General features: G+C 31.8%; 1 protein-coding gene across 1 annotated transcript in view; it reads left to right on the plus strand.

Annotated features, from left to right (window-relative positions):
• The first annotated feature begins 423 nt into the window (after positions 1–423).
• LOC126887626 (protein LSM12-like) overlaps positions 424–21,048 on the plus strand; it is a 50,448-nt gene continuing 29,823 nt past the window's right edge. Inside the window, exons 1-2 of the mRNA XM_050655229.1 lie at positions 424–612; positions 1,029–1,162. Coding sequence (XP_050511186.1) covers positions 492–612; positions 1,029–1,162 — 255 coding nt within the window. The 5' untranslated portion in view covers positions 424–491. The remainder of the gene's footprint in view (positions 613–1,028; positions 1,163–21,048) is intronic.

Consider the following 21,048-nt stretch of genomic DNA (forward strand, 5'->3'; position numbering starts at 1 on the left):
TTTTGTATTAAGAATTATTACGCTGCATTTGTAACATATTCGAGATTTTCGAAAATATTAAAATAGTTACTCATAGTAACTTTGCTCATCTGCCTATAGATGGCTGTGTGTAGATTCGAACTTCGAACTAAACGGTTTGTCGAGATTGCAGAAGCGGATGCAAGAGTGTTTAGAAGGATATAAATGAAAGAATTTTTATCAATTTGGCCAAAAAAATTACTCTACATTAAAATAATTTAATTTACTATAATTAATGCTGTTTTCCCGGAATAAAATTACATGCAAAAAGTTTTAATTTGAATTGCAAAATTATGGGAATTTTAGTCCCTTGCGAATATTTGGTTGTCGCCGTTCATGACCGATCTCGGATAAATTCGGTTGGAAGTGTTGTCAACTTCACACCAGTCTTTGATCCTTGAACTCTTCTAATTCAATATAACCACTACGGAATCAAAAAATTTCCCTAATAGTTGCCATTTCTATTTTGCGAAATGGCTGCTGTTTCAGACTTTTTTTCATTAGGAAGTATTGTTTGGTGTAGAACTTGTTATAATAAAGAAATCGAAGGAGAAGTTTTGGCATTCGATCCACAAACGAAAATATTAATACTAAGTATCCTTTTTACAATAAGTCAAAACGTGAGAAGATCGGTACACTGTTTTGCTTTTGGTGAAGTTAAACTTTTATATTACAACTAATTTAACAATGAAATAGCTAATTACATTATCTAAAAAATATTCGTTAACAGTATAAGTTATGTATGTCCTAATAATTTAATTAGTATAGTAAAATCGTTTTAAATACTTAGCAAAACACTAAGAATGGTTAGTTGAATATCTTGTTTTCAGCCATTTTTGTTGTTACTATTTATTGTAAACTATATGAGGGAGATGTACGAATTTTAGGTCTTGAGGAAATTTAATGGTACCTAAAGGTGTTGTACCTATATTGAGCTGTTTTACCTGTGTTAGCAATGTTGAAATTGAACTTACTGAAAGTTATTTAAATTTTCCTTAATGTATTAACAGAATGTATTCCCACAAGTGGGGATCCAAAACTGAATGACATTCATTTTGTTAATTTATCCCTGGTTAGTAAATTAGAAGTCAAGAAGGAAGTTACAAATGGCCCAGAAATACCACAATCCTTGAATTTACAAAGGGTAAGTTTTTTGTATTTTTTTTGCATATTAATATAATTTGATTATTCATTGACTATTCTTTTTTTATTTTTTGAAATTAGTTATTTCTATTTATAAATAAAACAAAGAGTTTATTACATTGTTTAGATTTTCTTTAAGCAACGAGTCATAATATTTGTCAAGACTAGAGTACTTTCACTATTTATCTATGCGATAGTAATTTTCCTAATAAATTAATACTAGTTGCTACAGTTGAGTCCGCGAGTCTTTACCCGTGCGTCATTAATACCTGGTGAGATAAAACACATACTTTTTATTTAGCATCATTCTTTTGCAGGCATGAAATTAATGACAAACCAGCTGCCGCCTGTTATTTAAGTAAAAACATGTTATTTTTATGAACGATTAAGACTCAGTGTATTGAAAAGAGATAGGTACAAAGAAAGACGATTGGGGATGTCTTCACATATTTTAAGTACAATTTCTGACGTTTTGGTTTGTTTACTTTTGTGGCTGTCAGTTTGTTAAATTTTTTGCTGTTATTTTGTTGAGTTTTTGCATTTTGAAGTTTTTTATAGTATACAAACAGTTGTTTTCACAACTAATTTTATATCGGAATTAGAAATTCTGTGATAAATTTATGTTATTTTAAGGTAAATTTTGACGACCTACAAAGCTAACCTCATTGTTGATACAGTTGAATGCTTGTGTTTAAGGTTCCGCCAAAGTGAATAAAATAACAAAAAGAAAATATGTTATTGATTTTTTTTATAAATTGTTTATTTATTTATTAATCAATGATAATAAAATAATTTATTAAGCTACTTCAAATGTAGCTGTAATGATGCACCAAAATTTTAAAGCAAAACTTAAATTTGACATTCTATTTATTTGATAACGTCAAATTTTTTAATAACTTGTGTTCGGAATAATATCCATTTGCCGTTGCGTTCAGTAAATTTCCAACTTATTTCATATGCTTTACATGATGACGCACGGGTAAAGACTCGAGGACTCAACTGTAATTATTGTGAAATGATTATACAGGGTGTTTCATTGGGAAACGGAAATACTTTAATGGTGAATAGAGGTCACCGAGCCGGTTCTAGATATAGTACATTTTTTGCCCTAAGGACTTTTATAACCGAGTTACAGGGTGTTTTATCGATTTTGCCCATTTCTTTCCTAAGCCATAACTTTAGAACCACCCTGTATATTTTTTTTATATTTGGTACACATATGTCTCATTCAAAACCCAAACGACCGACATACTAACCATAATAAAAATCCAGGTCCGGAATAACAAAACATTATAAAGTATTTGTGACCTTAAACAACACCCTGTATATTGAAATTTTGAAAATCTGTTTGCATATTTGAAAAGAGCACAAAAAAGTAAATTTATTGGTTCGCTTCAATTTTTCGGCCAGACAATTTTATGACATTCATTTTGAAATTATAGGTATTGAATTTTTTAAGAACTTTGACATTAAAAAGCAGATATTATTAACTTTTAGTTATAAATTATTAAAGTTAATGAATAAATACTCATTTTAAAAATAATCAATACTTATTTACCACATTGGAACGACCCAATTAAATACTAATGGCAAGAAAAATCCAGATCCGGATTAAGAAAAAAATACAAAGTAATTGTGACCTTGAACCAACACCCTGTATATTGAAATTTTAAAAATTTGTCTGCGCATTTTAAAAGAGCATGAAAACTAAGATTAAAGGCTTATTTTAGTTTTTTCGCCGTTGATTTAATTACATCAATTTGAAATTATATTGAAATTTTAAAGAACTCCGAGATTAAAAACCAGGTATTGTTAACTTTTAATAATAATTTAATGTTAATGAATCAATACTTATTTTAAAAATACTTAATACTTATTTACTACGCTGGCTTCATATATTCTCTGGATTTGTAGCTATATGCACATCATTAAAAATTAGAATTGCGAGAATTGGGATATTTTAATGATTTAGTAAAGAATTAAAAAACTGCTATATCTAATAAAACAAAAATTTGTTACAATTCAACAATTTAACATAAATTAAAAATATTTGAACTATAACAGTTGCTCAAAATGTCCGCCATTTTGTTCGATGCATTTCCTTGCTCGTTTTAAAAGATTTCGAATCGATTTTTTAAGTACATTGGGATTGTTCTTCATTTTTCTGGTAGCTTCTTGTGACCTTGACAGAATTAATCAATATGATTTCAAAATTGCCGTAATTAAATTATCTTCGCAAAAATTTGACACGCACCTTTTAACGCAGTTTTTTATGCTCCTTTAAAATACAGAAGCAAATTTTCAAAATTTCAGTATACAAGGTGTTGTTTCAAGGTCACAATTACTTTATATTTTTTTCTTAATCCGGACCTGGATTTTACTTGTCATTAGTAATTGGGTCGTTGCAATGCGGTAAATAAGTATTGAATATTTTTAAAATGAGTATTTATTCATTAACTTTAATAATTTATAACTAAAAGTTAATATTATCTGCTTTTTAATGTCAAAGTTCTTAAAAAATTCAACATAATTTCAAAATGAAAGTCATAAAATTGTCTGGCCGAAAAATTGAAGCGAACCATTAAACTTACTTTTTTGTGCTCTTTTCAAATATGCAAACAGATTTTCAAAATTTCAATACACAGGGTGTTGTTTTAAGGTCACAATTACTTTATAATTTTTTGTTAATCCGGACCTGGATTTTTCTTATGGTTAGTATGTCGGTCATTTGGGTTTTGAATGAGACATATGTGTACCAATTATTAAAAAAATATACAGGGTGGTTCTAAAGTTATGGCTTAGGAATGAAATGGGCAAAATCGATAAAACACCCTGTAACTCAATTATAAAAGTCGGTAGGGCAAAATATGTACTATATCTGAAACCGGCTCGGTGGCCTCTATTCACCAATAAAGTATTTCCGTTTCCCAATGAAACACCCTGTATAAATATCAATGTTTCCAATATTAATAATTAATATTGGGAGGATAATTTTAACGCTGATTATTTTGAATGTACAGTGGACTCTCTTTATAACGAACACGGATATTGTGAGGTTTCGCTTATAACGAGGTACACTAGATGTCCCATGAAATTTTTATTGAACTATAACACATCAATAACGAGGCATAATTAGTTATAACGAGGAAAAATTAAACCAAGAATATGTTTTTTTACCTGATTTTAGCGAAGTAATGGCTATACCCCAACTCCTTGTATATATAAATTCCCAACATCTGTGTTTCGAGGCAAGTGGTCTAATAAACACTGACTGCAATAAACTTCTTTCTGTGTATCTATCGACTGATATTGAATACATATTGTAGGAAAGTTACAATTTACGATGGTACGAAGTTTCATTGTTCAGGTTGACCATCGACACCTAATAAACTACGTAAGAGCCATCAAAACATTTCAATATTATTTTTGTCTGATGTAACGAGATCTGCTTATAACGAAGTAATAAGTCTGCCATTCCAGTTCTGGTTATGGAGGGAGTCTACTGTATATTTTGAATTGTTTAACCCTCGGATGACCAAGGGAGCTAAATTTGGACCCCAATGCATGTTTTTATTTAATAAATTCAGAAATATTTTCAATTTTATACTCATTATTTTTTTATTTGACTTTAACTCCAAACCAACACTGATTTAGACCAAAAAAGTCGACACTCACGGCTGCATGCAGCTTGTTTGAGCGTATTTATGATGAATTAGATAGTAGAAACCACGTGGCAGGACTATTTTTTGATATATCACGAGCTTTTGACTGCTTAGACATAACATTTATTTGCAATAAATTATATAACGTTGGTTTTAGAGGGATATTTCTTCATCATAATGAGTGTAACGCTCTACCAGGTGAATTAAAAAATACGATGTCACTAAAATCTTTTAAAACCAAACTTAAGCTGTATATTAGAAACAAGTGATGTAATACTTTATTATGTTAATTTTATGGGTGGGTATTGTATGGTATTATATGTTGTAAAATTTATTTAAAGTTTGTTTCAATTTCATTTGATGTTGCTTAATTATATTCGATTTTGTAAATGATTTGTAATATCTATTCTCTACATTGATTGTATATTAGGGTAACCTATTTAAATGAATAAATATCTATCTATCATCATCTTGGTGCTACAGCCCTTAGAGGGCCTCGACCTTCTCAAGCTTTCTACGCCATTCTGTTCTGTTCCTTGCTTGCATTTTCCAGTTGCCGACTCCGATCTTCTCGGCATCCTGTGTTACCCCATCCATCCACCTCAGCTTTGGTCTACCCGTCTTCTCATTCCCATGGGTTGCGCTGTTAGAATCTTTTTTATCATGTTCGATTCTGGGGCCCGGGCTACATGTCCTGCCCACTGCAGGCGGTTTCGCTTAATTACAGTGATAATATCTTTTCCACCAAACGTATGCTTGTAGATATTCCGCAGTTCAAAGTTTCAAAGTTATATCTACGCCTCCATATTCCGTTCTCACAGACCGCTCCGAATATCTTACGTAGCACCTTTCTTTCAAAAATCGACAGAGCGGATTCATCTGTTTTAGTTAGCGTCCATGCCTCTGATCCATATGTGAGAACGGGGACTATCAATGTTCTATACAGCCTTATACGAGTTTTTTGAGACAGACGTTTGTTAGCTAAGTACTTTGATAGACTATGATAACACCTGTTTTTGCAATTATTATTTGTCTTTTTATTTCCTCTGACGTGTTATTATTGGGGTTAACCGATGTCCCTAGATATATGAACTCTTTGACTGCTTTGAAGTTTTGGTCATTGATGATTAGATCTGCGTCAACATTTCCAGCTCTTGTGTTTGTGTTAGTCGCCATGAATTTTGTTTTATTTCGATTTATATGTAACCCCATTTGTTCTGCTGCTGCTACTAGCTCGGTTAGGATTTCCGCAGTTCTCGCTCTGGTTCTTGTTATAATGTCCACGTCGTCTGCATATGCTAGAATTTGGACAGATCTATTGACTATTGTTCCCCTGCTATCTATATTAGTGTCTCGTACAACTTTTTCTAATGCTACATTAAAAAGTTGACATGCCAGTGCATCTTCCTGCCTTAACCCCCTATGTATTTCAAATGGGGTTGACGAGTCGTTTTGAATTTTTACTGCTGATATCATCTTCGCCATTGTCACTTTTATCATGCATATGAGTTTTTTTGGAATTCCTAACTCATTCATAGCGTTGTAGAGACTAGGCCGTAATACACTGTCATAAGCAGCTTTAAAATCGACAAAAATATGGTTACATATCTATGTTAAACTCTTGCGCTTTTTCCAGGATATGTCGTAGTGTAAAGATCTGGTTAATGGTTGAACGTCCACGCCTGAATCCTGCCTGATATTCTCCTAGAAACGTTTCGGCATAAGGCTTCAATCTCTCGTGCAAAATGTTTTACAATATCTTGTATGCTGTATTTAGGAGAGTTATTCCGCGCTAATTATTGCATTCCAGTTGGTTTCCCTTTTTGTGTAACGGGCATATTAAGCCTAAGCTCCATTCTTCAGGCATTTGCTCCTCAGACCAAATTTTACAAACAATTTCTCGCATCACCTTGGTGAGCTGCTCTCCACCGTGCTTAAATAACTCTGCTGGGATGCCATCGCTGCCTGGGGATTTGTGCTTTCTCAGTTTTTCTATAGATATTTTCACTTCTTCTACCGAGGGGGGTTCCACGAGTTCCTCATTTCGGTATTCCAGCTCTATATTGTTAGTAGGTTCCCCTTCCAGTAACTCTCGAAAGTGCTCTACCCATCGTAACAGGATATCCTCTTTGTTGGTAAGTAAGTTACCTTCCTTATCATTACAATAGTTGATTCTCGGTTTGAATTCTTTTCTAGGGATATTTCTAGAATGGGTAATAAATTTCTTAAGTGACAGGAAGAGTGTTGTTAAAATTAAAGAATCAAGCTCAGAACCATACACGACAAATAAAGGAGTACCACAGGGATCCGTGCTGGGACCATTATTATTCCTAATTTTTATTAACGATCTACCAGATCACATAAGGGCTCTTATAATATCGATGTTTGCTGACGATACCTCGTTAACAGTCTCTGCACATACACTCGAGGAATTAAAAATGACAATGAAGTCTGTTGTTGACTGCTTTATATGCTGGTGTAATAACAACAGACTAATATTAAAAATTGACAAGACAGAAATTATTTATTTTCATTCATTCAACTCATCTACCAATGACTATATCTTAACCATCCATGATAGAAACAATATGTTATCTTCCACTCACTCTACAATGTTTTTGGGTGTGTTAATTGATTGTAATCTGAAATTGTCAGAGCAAGTGAATTCAGTGAATATGAAATTGAATAAAGCTTTTTATGCTATATCTAGAATTAAAAACACACTACCCATATCGGCATTAATAAACGTTTATTATAGCCTTGCTTACAGCCACATGTGCTATAATGTAATTTTATGGGGGAACTCAGTAGATAGTACCAAAGTGTTCATTACCCAAAAAAAATTATCCTTAAAATTTTTAATTTGGATTATCAACAATCTTGTAAACCAATTTTTATTAAACATCAAATTTTAACTTTCTACTGCCTATACATCTATAAATGTTTACTTTATGTAAAAGAGGAAATAAATACATTTCCAGTAAATGCAGACAATCACTATTACACTACAAGAAGTGCTGAATCTTTACGAGTTCCTAAACACAGAACATCCAAATTTCAAAATAGCTTAAGATATATGGGACTGACCTTATACAACCATTTGCCAAAAACTGTGAAAGAAATACCACTTTCCACTACATTTAAAAAAAATGTTAAAGATTTACTCTTAAGAAAAGCATATTATTCCATAAATGAATATCTGGACGACAAAGTGCAGTAGCTTCATATTTTACTTGTAAAAATGTTATTTTATATATTTTATATTTTGTTAATTTTGTTACACTGTGAATATTGTATTATACACATTAATGTTTTTTTTTATATACTGAATTCTGTAGTGACATATCCTATACATTTATTTTGAATGTCTTAATTAAAGGATCAATAAAGATGACTATGACTATGACTAATATCATTCTAGATACCCTCATATTTTGTAATAAAAAAAATTCCCTATATTTTACGAAAAAAAAATTTTTTCTGAATTTGGGGTCAAAGATGAACACCCTTGGCTTTCCACATTCCAATTTTATATTAAGTAAATACCGTCTATTATGTGGAATTGTATGTAAGAAACATTTCATTATTGAAAAATAAATTGTTTGCTAAACCTGTGGCGACGTAATTAGTGTATATTTGAAAATTTCTTTAGTGTAAGTTCAGAATGATGATTCCTGTTTTTGTTCAGTTGTAATTAAAAATATGTTTTACTAAAGTTAACAGTTAAAGTTAAAATGTTAGATTTTTTTCTACTGGCACTACTGCTCCCGGGTTAAAAAGCTAATGAAGTAATAAAAGAAATTTAATATTGAAGTAAAAAAACTTCTGTTGCAATTGGTACAGGCGAACCCGCTTATTGGAATAGCCTTAGTGCCAAGCACATGTATTCCTATAACCGGGATATTCTAATAACCGATCATTGGTTGCTAGTATAAACAATTCGGGTCCTCAAATTTCTATTCTTTAAACCAGGATATTTCTTTAACCGGTATTCTAATAAGCGGGTTCGACTGTATAAGTAAACGATATTTGTTATTAAAATATTTATAATTAAAAGATATTTATCGACAATGAAATATGGAAAGGAAACCAAGAAAAAGACAAACTGGAAAAAATAAGCAAAGGTAATTCAAAAAAGTAGCAAATACAATAGAAAATATCAAAGCAACAGTGGGCAAGAGAACTTGAATAATAAGGAAGAATTTTGAAGTACACAGACAAATCCAAATCATATCAACGAGATGCCTCCCACTAGGGTTGAAGTTAAAAATATCATAGAGAGCCTAAAAAATAACAAAAGTCCAGGAAACAACCAAGTAACATCTGAGATGTTGAAATATATAGGAGCTTGCATGCATGAAGAAATACAGATATTAATCAAAAAAATATGGAATGAAGAATAATTACCAAAAGAATGGTTGGAAGCAATAATACATCCCATTTACAAAAAAGGAGATAAGAGCGAATGCAAAAATTACAGGGCTAAACTGCAACTAAACCAGGTAGTCTTTAGAGAATGAAGAGGCACAATAGAACAGATTTTCTTGCTGAAAGAGATACTAGAGGAAAGCTATCAATATCAGAAAACAACTATGATTTATAGACTTTATTACTATTAGACTATTATTTATAGACTTTAAATAAGCATTTGATAAAGTAAAAAGGAAAGAACTTTATAATCACTTGAAGAATTAGGAATAAGAAGAAAAATTATTAGCATGATATAACTAAAACTAAGAAGAACTGAAAACCAATTAAAAGTAAATAATGAAATATCCAGTTTCCTAGTAATTGAAGGAGTAAGACAAGGTGACCCACTTTCATATATTCTCTTTGGTCTCCTCCTGGAATACATGCTGCTGGAAGCCAATATAAATAGAAAAGGAATTATGTATATTATAGTCAAAGCCCGAATTTCAGGCAGTCCTAGGTTTGACTAGGCAATCCTCAGGTCTGACTGACGGTCATAGTGAAAGCCTGAAACAAATTACAGTTTCGGCATTTGACTAGTCAAACCTACGAGAGGCTAAGTTGGTCAGGCAAAAGTCGAAATTTAATTTTATGAAATCGGGGATTGACTAGTCAAACCTCGATCAGCTATTAAAATGTCGTAATTTGTTAGATTAGGTTTAATAAAACGTCATTTTTTAATTTTAATATTTTATATTTTTATATTGTCGTAATTAAAATTAGTGTTTATTCTCACATGTTAAGGCATTATAGCATTTAGAGTTGCACAATACATTAGACTTTTTACACTTACATTACATTTAAAGAGCATTTCTTATTGCAGTAGCATTTATAAAGCCTTGTCCTCCAAATTTATAATCTTTTCTACTAATTTCTCTTAGAGACAGCTTAAAGTCTGGAACATCTTCGAATTTAAGACAATTCTCTTTGCATTCTCTTATTTGATTTTTTGAAAAAAGTATGTTTATTGTTCCGTATTTTGTACCAACTCTATATAAACTGTCAATTATTATTTTATCTTGTATGATACCCAAAATATTTCTAGTATCTCCTTTGGCTCTATCAAAGCTGGGGATAGGTATTGTTTCAGTTTTTCCGATCAAAATTGGAGGAATTTTGTTTTCACTTAATTGTTTTATATAGCGTTAGCGTGGGCATAGACCTTTAATCGCCTTTCTTTTATTTATTTTAATCTTTTCTGTATGTGCCCAGGAGTGTGCACAGACAGAAAAGATTAAAATAAATAAAGGAAAGGCGATTAAAGGTCTTCATGCCCAGGCTAATGCTATGAAACAATTAAGTGAAAAAGAATTTCCTCCCAATTTCGATCTGAAGAACTATAACAGTACGTATCCCCAGCTTTGATAGAGATAAAGGAAATGCTCGAAATATTTTGGGTATCACACAAGATAAAACAATTGACGGTTTATATAGAATTGGTACGAAATACGGAACAGTAAACACACTTTTTTCAAGAAAACAAATAAGAGAATGCAAAGAGAATTTTGGGGACAGTGAATGATTTGCCCTTCCCAAATTCTAAGCCACTGGCAGAATTTTAGCTCAATATTTAGAATACTTTCTATGTAAATAATATACCCTTCATTCGTAACGTTAAAGTAATTATTTTTCGAGATATTTGAAGTTGAAGATGAAACAGCACAGCTATTTTAATTAATGTATTGTGCCCCTTCATTTTAAACTTCAAATATCTCGAAAACTAGTGATGTTATCGGTACGAATGAAGAGTATATTATTTACATAGAAAGTAGTGGAGAATCGAAAAATTGCAATAAAATAGTAATTCGGCCTTTGGCCAGTGGCGTAGAATTTGAGAAGGATCAACCATTCACGTTCCCCTGTATGCCTCTGGTAGTAGCCAGAAAGGTTTATTTAACATATTTTAGTAGGGTGTACCATACCTAGACTTTCTGCCAAGTATGATAAGGATATGTCAATTAAAGTACTGGATACAAATACTTAACATGTTGACTGACAGTGCATCCAATGTATAAGCAAGTGGTGTGACACTATAAATGTATTTTGCAAAGTAGAATAGGGAAATTGCTGAATTTTTTTTAACGCTTACAGTTTATGGAAACAATGAATTTGATCATTTTTTGTAAACATGTGGACGATGACCATGGACACCGTGTCACATTTAATGTGCACCTGTAGATGTCATGTGACATTTTTTGACACCGATTTTGTATCACAACTAGTTATTTTGAAAATGTCGTCTGTAGACGTTGTGTCACATTATTAAACGTCTATAGACGTTGTGTCCGTCAACGTGTTTATGTAATATGGACGTTTTATTTGACAATTAAAAAAAATTGTACCCAGTACTTTAAAAGTATTTGAAATATCCTTATCATACTTGTCAAAAAGTGTAGGTGCAGTATACCCTACCCATTTATATTAAATAAATGTTTCTGGCTAGTACCAGAGATGTACAGGGGAACGTGAATGGTTAATCCTTCTCAAATTCTACGCCACTGATGGAATTGCTATTCTAGCATAAGTTTTATATTTTCCAATACTCTATTTGTAAATAATAATATACTCTTCGTTCGTAGCGGTAAAATCATTAGTTTTCGACATATGCAAACAAGTTTAGTCATCTAATAGATCTGTTTGGTTCTTCAATATCCTCTATTAAACAAGAACTCGAACATCTTGAATTTTGAATTTGAAAAAAAAATTAAATAGATTTAACTGATGTAATTGAATCAGTTGTTTTCATCATTTGAAAATATATTTTCTTTTTTATTTTTTATGTTTGTGTTTTATAGTAGTTGTAGTTTTATGTGTATCTAATTTTTATATTTTTATTACTATGACGAAAGCTCTGCTTTATTGTATTTTGTATTGGGTTTATCCCGTTAATAAATAAATACATATTTGAAGTTAAAAATTGAAAGAGCTGAATACAATAATCAAAATAGCTGTGCCGTTTCATTTTCAACTTCAAATATCCCGAAAACTAATGACTTTATCGTTATCGTTACGAATGAAGAGTATATTATTTATCTAGAAAGTATTGGAGAATCAAAATATTGGTTGCATTCGGACGACCACAGCAGCTGACTCAGTAGAAATCGGCTGAGTGGTTGTATCCAGCGCTGATAGGGAAAGCTTAGTAAATCTCTCAGCGGCTGACTTCCAGCGGTGTCGTCTGAGCGCTACCGCTGGCTCAGCTGTCCAGCCGCTGTGGTCGTCCGAACGCACCCATTGTGCTAAAATAGCAATTCTGACAGTGGCGTAGAATTTGGGAAGGGTAGGCCATTCAGTGTCCCCTGTCATACGCCTCTAGTAGTAGCCAGAAACGTTGTTTATCATCTAATGCTCAGCTAGTGCTCGTTTGGAAAAGGTTTACTTCCGTACTCCCTGTAGAGACACCAGATCACAAGACTTATTTTATTTAGAATTTCATAATCGAACTTATTCGCGGTGTGCAAGTACTTGGAAGGTAAACGAGAAACGACCATGCGCGAGTCGCGGAGAAATATTGCAACTATCTTAAATAATTCATATTGTCAATTGAAATTGTCAAATTGACGTATATTTCATACCTTCTGTCATTGAAGCAGAAAAATTATATATTGCTCCACAATATTGATATGATATGCAATTATTATATAAAGGTAAATTTAATTAATTGTATTTTGCTTGCAGTACTGCATTTTAATAACTAATTTTATTTACTACATACAATTGTTAACGTTTGCATAACATAACCTGCATCTTATTTTTTCTTCTTATTATTTTTTTGGACTATGGCCTTGACAATTATCCAGTAACCAGGACTAATATAATTGGTCAATATAATTAAAAGTGCGAATAAAAGTACAGAGCGTAGAAATAGAGGTCGCTTTACTGAACTTGCACGGTCCCAATACTGTAAATAAACCCTTACAGAGAATGTGTAGAAATGCAAACAAATTTAATAGTAATGATTTTTTTCATTTATCACTAAGTACTATTAAGAATGAGATCGAAAATACCTTTTTATGTAATCACATTGTGCTTTAATAGTTTAGTTAAATTTAAGTTGATTTGTAAAAATTTAAGGTGATTTGTAAAAATGGCAAGTCCGTTAGTAAACATTACATTACATAATTTAGTAGTGTGTACGGTAACTACACTTTTTGCAAAGTATGAGAAGGATATGTCAAATAGTTTTAAAGAACTGGGTAAAAATAGGTATTAAATTTTTAAATAAAACACGTTCGATGTATATGTCACTCATTGGCAACATTCGGTTTTACTCTCAATTGCTGATCTCACCCATGAGCGACATGTGCTCACTTACATTACATTACAAAAATGTTTTCAGGTTCTGGGAGAAGTACTTAAAAAAATATACGCAGCAAACGTATTAGACCAAGAGGCAGCGCTGAAAAATCTATTTGAATTTACTAAAGCTAGATTTTTCACAGTTGATTACTGTGAATGTGTAGAGAAACATACTGCGGTCGGTCAAGCGAAACGTAGAACAGGGGTTACTGAGAGGGTATCAAAGTTGCTTTCCTACGAAGGTAATTATTTCCATTTACTAAGGCTGAAAATCAGTACACACATTGTAAATTAAAAAAAAAATGAAAGTTATTATAGTCGGTCAGCTTTATGACGGGACAGAGCCGGTCGGTCGGCCCCAATAGTCGATTGAGGAAATGAAGCATTTTGGCTCGCAATTTTTTCGTCCAGCATGGATTTACTTGAAATTTTCAAAGAAGGTAGGAAATAGTCCAAGGATCATTTTCTATATCATGCCGCTATCATTCGCTAAAACCTTGGGGGGTGGTTGCCACCCCATCTCGGGGGTGGGAATTTTTTATTACATTTTAACCATGTAATTCGATGGAAAAAGTGATTCTAAGAAAAAAATGTTTTTTACATTTTCTTCGTAAAACTAATATTTTTCGAGTTATTCGCGCTTGGAAATAACAGTTTTTCGACGAAACATTCGACTTTTTTGGAGGGTTTTTTGAGAATACCTCGAAAAATATGCATTTAATCAAAAAAACTGTAGATATCGAAATTGTATCTTTTAGTAACACAAACCAAATTCTTTTCCTATAATATCTTTAAGACCAATACAAACCGAGATAGGGCATGTTAAAAGTTAGCTTTTTTCGTCAAATGCACAATTTGAAATATTCAAAGCCAAATAATGGGAAAAATTTGCATTTTTCGAGGAAAACTTAAATAATCTTTTTTCAAGTATACAATTAGACCTTTCAAAAAAAAATAATAAAAAGTTTCTAGCATGAAAATTAAACGACTTATAATCAAAAAAATGTCGGTACCTGCTTTTCTCTACGAAAAATTCAGTGAAAACAACCCCCCAACTACCTTCCTAATTCAAAATTGGTCTTCACCTTTCTGTAGTTCCTTTTATATTTATATTATCAATACACTCAAGGAGTTTTACCTATTTAAAATGCCTAATTTTGGAAAAATTGGAGGTTAAAAAAATTGATTTATTGCAATTTGGTATTTTTCACCTTTTACTTCAAAATATCTCCGAAAATACTGAAGATATGAAAAAAATTATAAACTACTAAATTGTAGCTTTTTAATGACTAAAATTACCCTGTGCATAGATTTTCATTACAGTCAATAACTTCGCCAGATATAGTTGTTTAAAACCTCTATTTACCAGCAAACACCCCCTTATTCGAGCCGTTTAAACCCACCCCAATTAAAAACTAAGGCATCTTACAGAATTTGATTTACACAGTCTTATATCTCTTTAAAAATCCTACAAAATCATTTTTGAGGGGTCTCATTACTGAGAGGGTATCAAAGTTGCTTTCCTACGAAAGTAATTAAATCCATTTACTAAGGCTGAAAATCAGTACACAGTGAGATATATTTTTCCAAAATTAGGCATTTTATATAGGTCAAACTCCTTGAGTGTATTGATAATATAAATATAAAAGGAACTACAGAAAGGTGAAGACCAATTTTGAATTAGGAAGGTAGTTAAGGGGTTGTATTCACTGATTTTTTCGTAGAGAAAAGCAGGTACCGACATTTTTTTGATTATAGGTCGCTTAATTTTCATGCTAGAAACTTTTTGTTATTTTTTTTTTGAAAGATCTAATTATATACTTGAAAAAAGATTATTTAAGTTTTCCTCGAAAAATGCAAATTTTTCCCATTATTTGGGTTTGAATATTTCAAATTATGCATTTGACGAAAAAAGCTAACCTTTAACATGCCGTATCTCGGTTTATGTTGGTCTTAAAGATATTATTGGAAAAGAATTTGGTTTGTGTTACTAAAAGATACAATTTTGATATCTACAGTTTTTTTGATTAAATGCATATTTTTCGAGGTATTCTCAAAAAACCCTCTAAAAAAAGTCGATTTTTTCATCGAAAAACTTATTTTCAAGCGCGAATAACTCGAAAAATATTAGTTTTACGAAGAAAATGTAAAAAACATTTTTTTCTTAGAATCATGTTTTCCATCGAATTACATGGTTAAAATGTAATAAAAAATTCCCACCCCCGAGATGGGGTGGCAACCACCCCCAAGGTTTTAGCGTATGATAGCGGCATGGTATAGAAAATGATCCTTGGACTATTCCCTACCTTCTGTGAAAATTTCAAGTAAATCCATGCTGGACGAAAAAATTGCGAGCCAAAATGCTTCATTTCCTCAATCGACTATTGGGGCCGACCGACTATAATAAATTTTATTTATATTTAATTTAGAATGTGTGTATTGATTTTCAGCCTTAGTAAATGAAAATAATTACCTTCGTAGGAAAGCAACTTTGATACCCTCTAGTAACCCCTGTTCTACGTTTCACTTGACTGACTGCAGTATGTATCTCTACACACTCACAGTAATCAACTGTGAAAAATCTAGCTTTAGTAAATTCAAATAGATTTTTCAGTGCTGCCTCTCCGTCTATATTAAGAAGTAAAGACTTCCATATTGAATATTTTCTACCTACTGGTGAAACTAGATGCAGTTGCTTATGTGCTAAATTAAAAACATACATCCACAAATACAGTGATGAGCGCGCTAATAACCGGCAGAATAACGCAAAAGATGGAAAACACATTAAGTTGTGAGATAAAAAAATGGAACTAGTGGAGGTGGGATATTTAGCGATAAAAACCTATAAATTTACATTCTAGGGAGCATCCATAAACTACGTCGTTGAAAAGGGGGAGGGGGGACTTTGCTTATTATGATGCTATACGACAGAGAGGAGGGGGCCATAAGTGCACATCCGACGTCGTTTGAAGTTCACGAATATAAAAAATATACCCTATTTTAGTATGAAAAAGAATTTGTATATTACTTTTATCGCACACTTTTCATTTCGTTTTTATCACTCACAGCCTTAATAATATTGCTAGCAGTTTTATACAGAATAACAAACAATAAAACATTGTCCTATGTCTTTAAACAAAGGCTTCTTTTCAGAACAACGTTGGAAGCAATAAATATTAAACTGTTCACTTATTTACTGAATACTCTGTGTGAAAAAATTCTAACAGAATGAATAGAAATAAGATATTCTATTCTATTTAGTTAGTAGGTACATTGTATCTATTTATACTTAATAAAAGAAATGACATTGAAATCAAAACAAAATAACTATCAATATTTATATGATGCAGTTAAGAAAGCATAGGAACTCCAATAAAAGTGTTGTTTTTTGTCCCTATAAAGCTAATTATTAGTTGTACAGTGAATTGAGAGAGTACGCGGATATTAATGAGCTACATAGTAATGATACATACAGCGTGTCTACTTAAGTTGGAAACATAATATGGGAAACTTTTTTGTTATTCATTTTACGAAGAAAAGTTATTCTTTATAAAAAGTTCTGCATGCTCTAAAACCTAAGATTCAATTATCAGATATCAAATTTTGTCAATATTATACGAGGTATGTCAAAAAATATGAACTTCGTTCAAGAGCAAAGTACCTTTATTTCTCTCAATATCGAAAATTCTTATTATGAAAAGTTGTTTGTAAATAAAAACTAAGATCAAATATGCAATTACATGCTTCTAATTGAAAAAAAAAATCTTTTCCAAATTTTTCTCTGATACTCTTTTACTCTTAACTCTTTTATTATTACTTTTACGAAAAAAAGTATTTTTTATAAAAATCTCTTTATACGAGGTATCTCAAAAAATATGAATTTCACTCGAGTAAAGTATCTTTATTTTTCGAATTAAAAACTATGTTTCAATATGCAATTACATCCTTCTAATTGAAATATTGTGAAATATAAAGGTACTATAATCTTGAACGAATTTCATATTTTTTGACACACCTCGTATAAAATTAATTCTATCTTTGTATATTTTAGAAACTGTTTGCTTAATTCGCAAACATCTACATGTCTTTCCACCAAGACCTAATCATGACTACTTCACGAGAAATTCTACGTTTGACGTCTATATGCCGACCCCGTCCTCTGAGTTAGTAAAGAAATCTATATTATATTCCGCAAAAAAACTTTACAATCATCTCCCTCTACAACTTAAATCTGCAGCATCTTTCCCCGAATTCCGTAAACTGACAAAAGCCTACCTATCTGAAAGACCATATTATTCAGTAGAAGATTTTCTTAATCAATAACTAAGAAATTACAGTACCCTTTGCACAAGTAGTATTTTTATTGTCATTTTTTTGTCTATATTTGGGTGTCATATGCAGCAGCTTAACTTTTAAACTTATTAATTACTAGGTAGACTATGCATTTGCAATTTACTTAAATTTTGCAATTGATTACTTCTGTTTAACTTCATTATTATTGTTATTATTGTAAATATATTGACGATTTATGTAATTTTAGTAAATTGAATTGTTATTGTTTTGTTTTCTTGACTTTTTATAAGCTTTGTCGATAAAATTGTACATTTTTTCATGACAATAAAGCATATTTCTATTCTATTCTAAAAGTTTATATATCATGGTTGTGTCTCAAATTTTAGACCATGCAGAGCTTTTTATGAAGAATAACGTTTTTTCGTAAAATGAATAATAAAAGAGTTATCATATTTGTAATAATTAAAAACGATGTTGGGTATCCATAAATTTGGGGAAAAATTTAATTTTTTTTTTTTTCAATTAGAAGCATGTAATTGCATATTTGATCTTAGTTTTTAATTCCAAAGAACTTTTTATCATAAGAGTTTTCGATATTAAGTGAAATAAAGGTACTTTACCCTTGATTGAAATTCATATTTTTTGACATACCTCGTATAATATTGAGAAAATTTGATATCTGATGATTGAATCTTAGGTTTTGGGGCATGCAGAACTTTTTAGTTCCTGTGGGGTCAGGCCATGGAATTTGGGTGTCTACATTGTAAAAATGGCGTGCACCCATCCTCCATGCTATGGCATGCTGGACGAGCCATACAGTCTGTAGTCAACATCCCGATGTATGAGCGGGACCACAAAGTGTATCAATACTCATACCCTTATGGAACGCACCTGGCGGATCATAAGGGCCTTCACATTTTACTCTTCTTCAACTTGTCTTGAGTGAAATGTCTTTAATCTTTCCTATCAGCCTCTCTTGGCTAACTCTTGTTTTTTCCGACCCCGAATGGCTATCAGGTTTCCGAGGGCAGAAGGGTCACTATACTTTTTTCTACCATAGTCTTATTCACCGAGTGATTGCCGGACTCGTAGAGTACCCCTAGTAAAGTCATGAATGGCAAATGACAAAAACAGTAAACAGACTTACTGATTATGGACCACGGAATCCAAGATCCGGCAGGGGAGGAATAGCTGTAGACCACAGGGCCTCCCAGGTCATTAGGGCCTCCCAAGACATTAAAAGTAGCAACCTGGAATGTCAGAAGTCTATATGCAAGTGGTAAATTAGCGAACGTACTCCTTGAAATGGAAAACCTCCAAATTGATGTTCTAGGTATAAGTGACGTACAGTGGCCAGGTTCAGGCAAACAAACGACAAATAATGGAACCATGTATTATTCAGGTAACAACGAGACTAATCATCGCTATGGTGTTGCTATCTTAGTTGCAAAAAAGGTCAACTACTCTGTAGTAAGTTTTACTCCTTATTCTGATAGAATCATATCATTACAACTTCAGTCTAAGAAAGGTATAGTGAATTTTATTCAAGTTTATGCTCCGACGGCAGATAAAGAGGAAGACGAAATTGAACTATTTTACCATGATATGGAACAAGTCTTAAAGTCAATGAAGAGACATCACACTACAATAGTAATGGGCGACTTCAATGCCAAAGTTGGCCAGGGAAGAGTGGATGGATATGTGGGTGAATATGGTCTAGGAAATAGAAATGAGCGTGGTGACCGTTTAATACAATTCTGTCAGATGGAAGAATTTGTAATAGCTAACACACTCTTTAAGCTACCAAAAAGAAGATTGTATACATGGAAATCTCCCGGAGACACAACCAATAGAACAATCCGAAATCAAATTGACTTTGTCCTCATTAGAAAAAGATTTCGTAATTCTATACTTTCTGCTAAAACTTACCCTGGAGCAGATATCGGTTCAGACCATAAATCCATAGTAGTCACATTACGAATCAAATTAAAGCTGATTAAAAAACACGCAAATTAGAATTGATGTTAAGAGATTAAGGGAACCACAAATAAAGGAACAAACTGTAAAAACTCTTACTAAAAATTTACATATTGCCCAAGAACTGAATAAAAGTAGCTATGACATTGATCAGAAATGGGAAAATATAAAACAAGCAGTAATTAAAACAGCGAGTGAAAACTTAAAACCAAAGAAAAGAAAACATAAAGACTGGATGACTGAAGAGATACTATTATTAATGAATGAAAGAAAATCATTCAAAACAAAAAATCCAATTAAATATAATGTAACCGATAGATTAATTAAAAAGAAAATAAAAGAAGCTAAAGAGAGAATGTTACATGAGCAGTGTCAAGAACTGGAAGAATTTGAGAAAAAATATGACTTTTTTAACATGCATAAAAGAATTAGAGAACTAACCGGAATGAAAAAAACACTTCAAACTAGGCAACTAAGAGATGAAAGTGGTGCACTTATTACAGATATAAACCAGAAAATACAGAGATGGACACAATATATAGCACAGCTTTTTGAAGACAAAGAGAGAACAGAAGCACCAAAAGAATTTAAAGATGATACTGGACCTGACATTATACGAGAAGAAGTCGAATATGCAATGAAACAAGCTAAAAGTGGTAAATCTCCCGGGCCTGATGAAGTTCCTATCGAATTACTCAAAATTGTGGATACTGAATCTATTGACCTTCTTTTGGATTTATTTAACACCATATGTATAACAGGTATAATACCTAAAGAATGGCTCCAATCGACATTTATACTGCTACCCAAAAAAAAAAGAGTGTGTGTACTTGTGTACGCACGTAAGAAGTTATACTTCTTTGTCGTCATAAAAAACAGTTTTTTTTATATACCTCATACAAAATCGGTAATATTTGCTATAAGATGGTTATATTCTAGGGTTTAGATCATTCAGAACTTTCTATAACTTTTCTTTCGTAAAATTAATAACAAAAGTTATCATAATTGAAATAACAGAAAATAATGTTGATTATATATGTTGAGAAAAATTTTTAATTTCTTTTTCAATTAGAAGGATGTAATTCCATATTAGAATATAGTTCTATTTCCAATTAACTGTTCATAATAACAATGTTCAATATTGTAAAAATAAAGCTACTTTTCTCTTGAGTGACATTCATATTTT

This window comes from Diabrotica virgifera, chromosome 7 (genome assembly GCF_917563875.1).
Source record: "Diabrotica virgifera virgifera chromosome 7, PGI_DIABVI_V3a".
Classification (NCBI taxonomy): Eukaryota; Metazoa; Arthropoda; class Insecta; order Coleoptera; family Chrysomelidae; genus Diabrotica; species Diabrotica virgifera.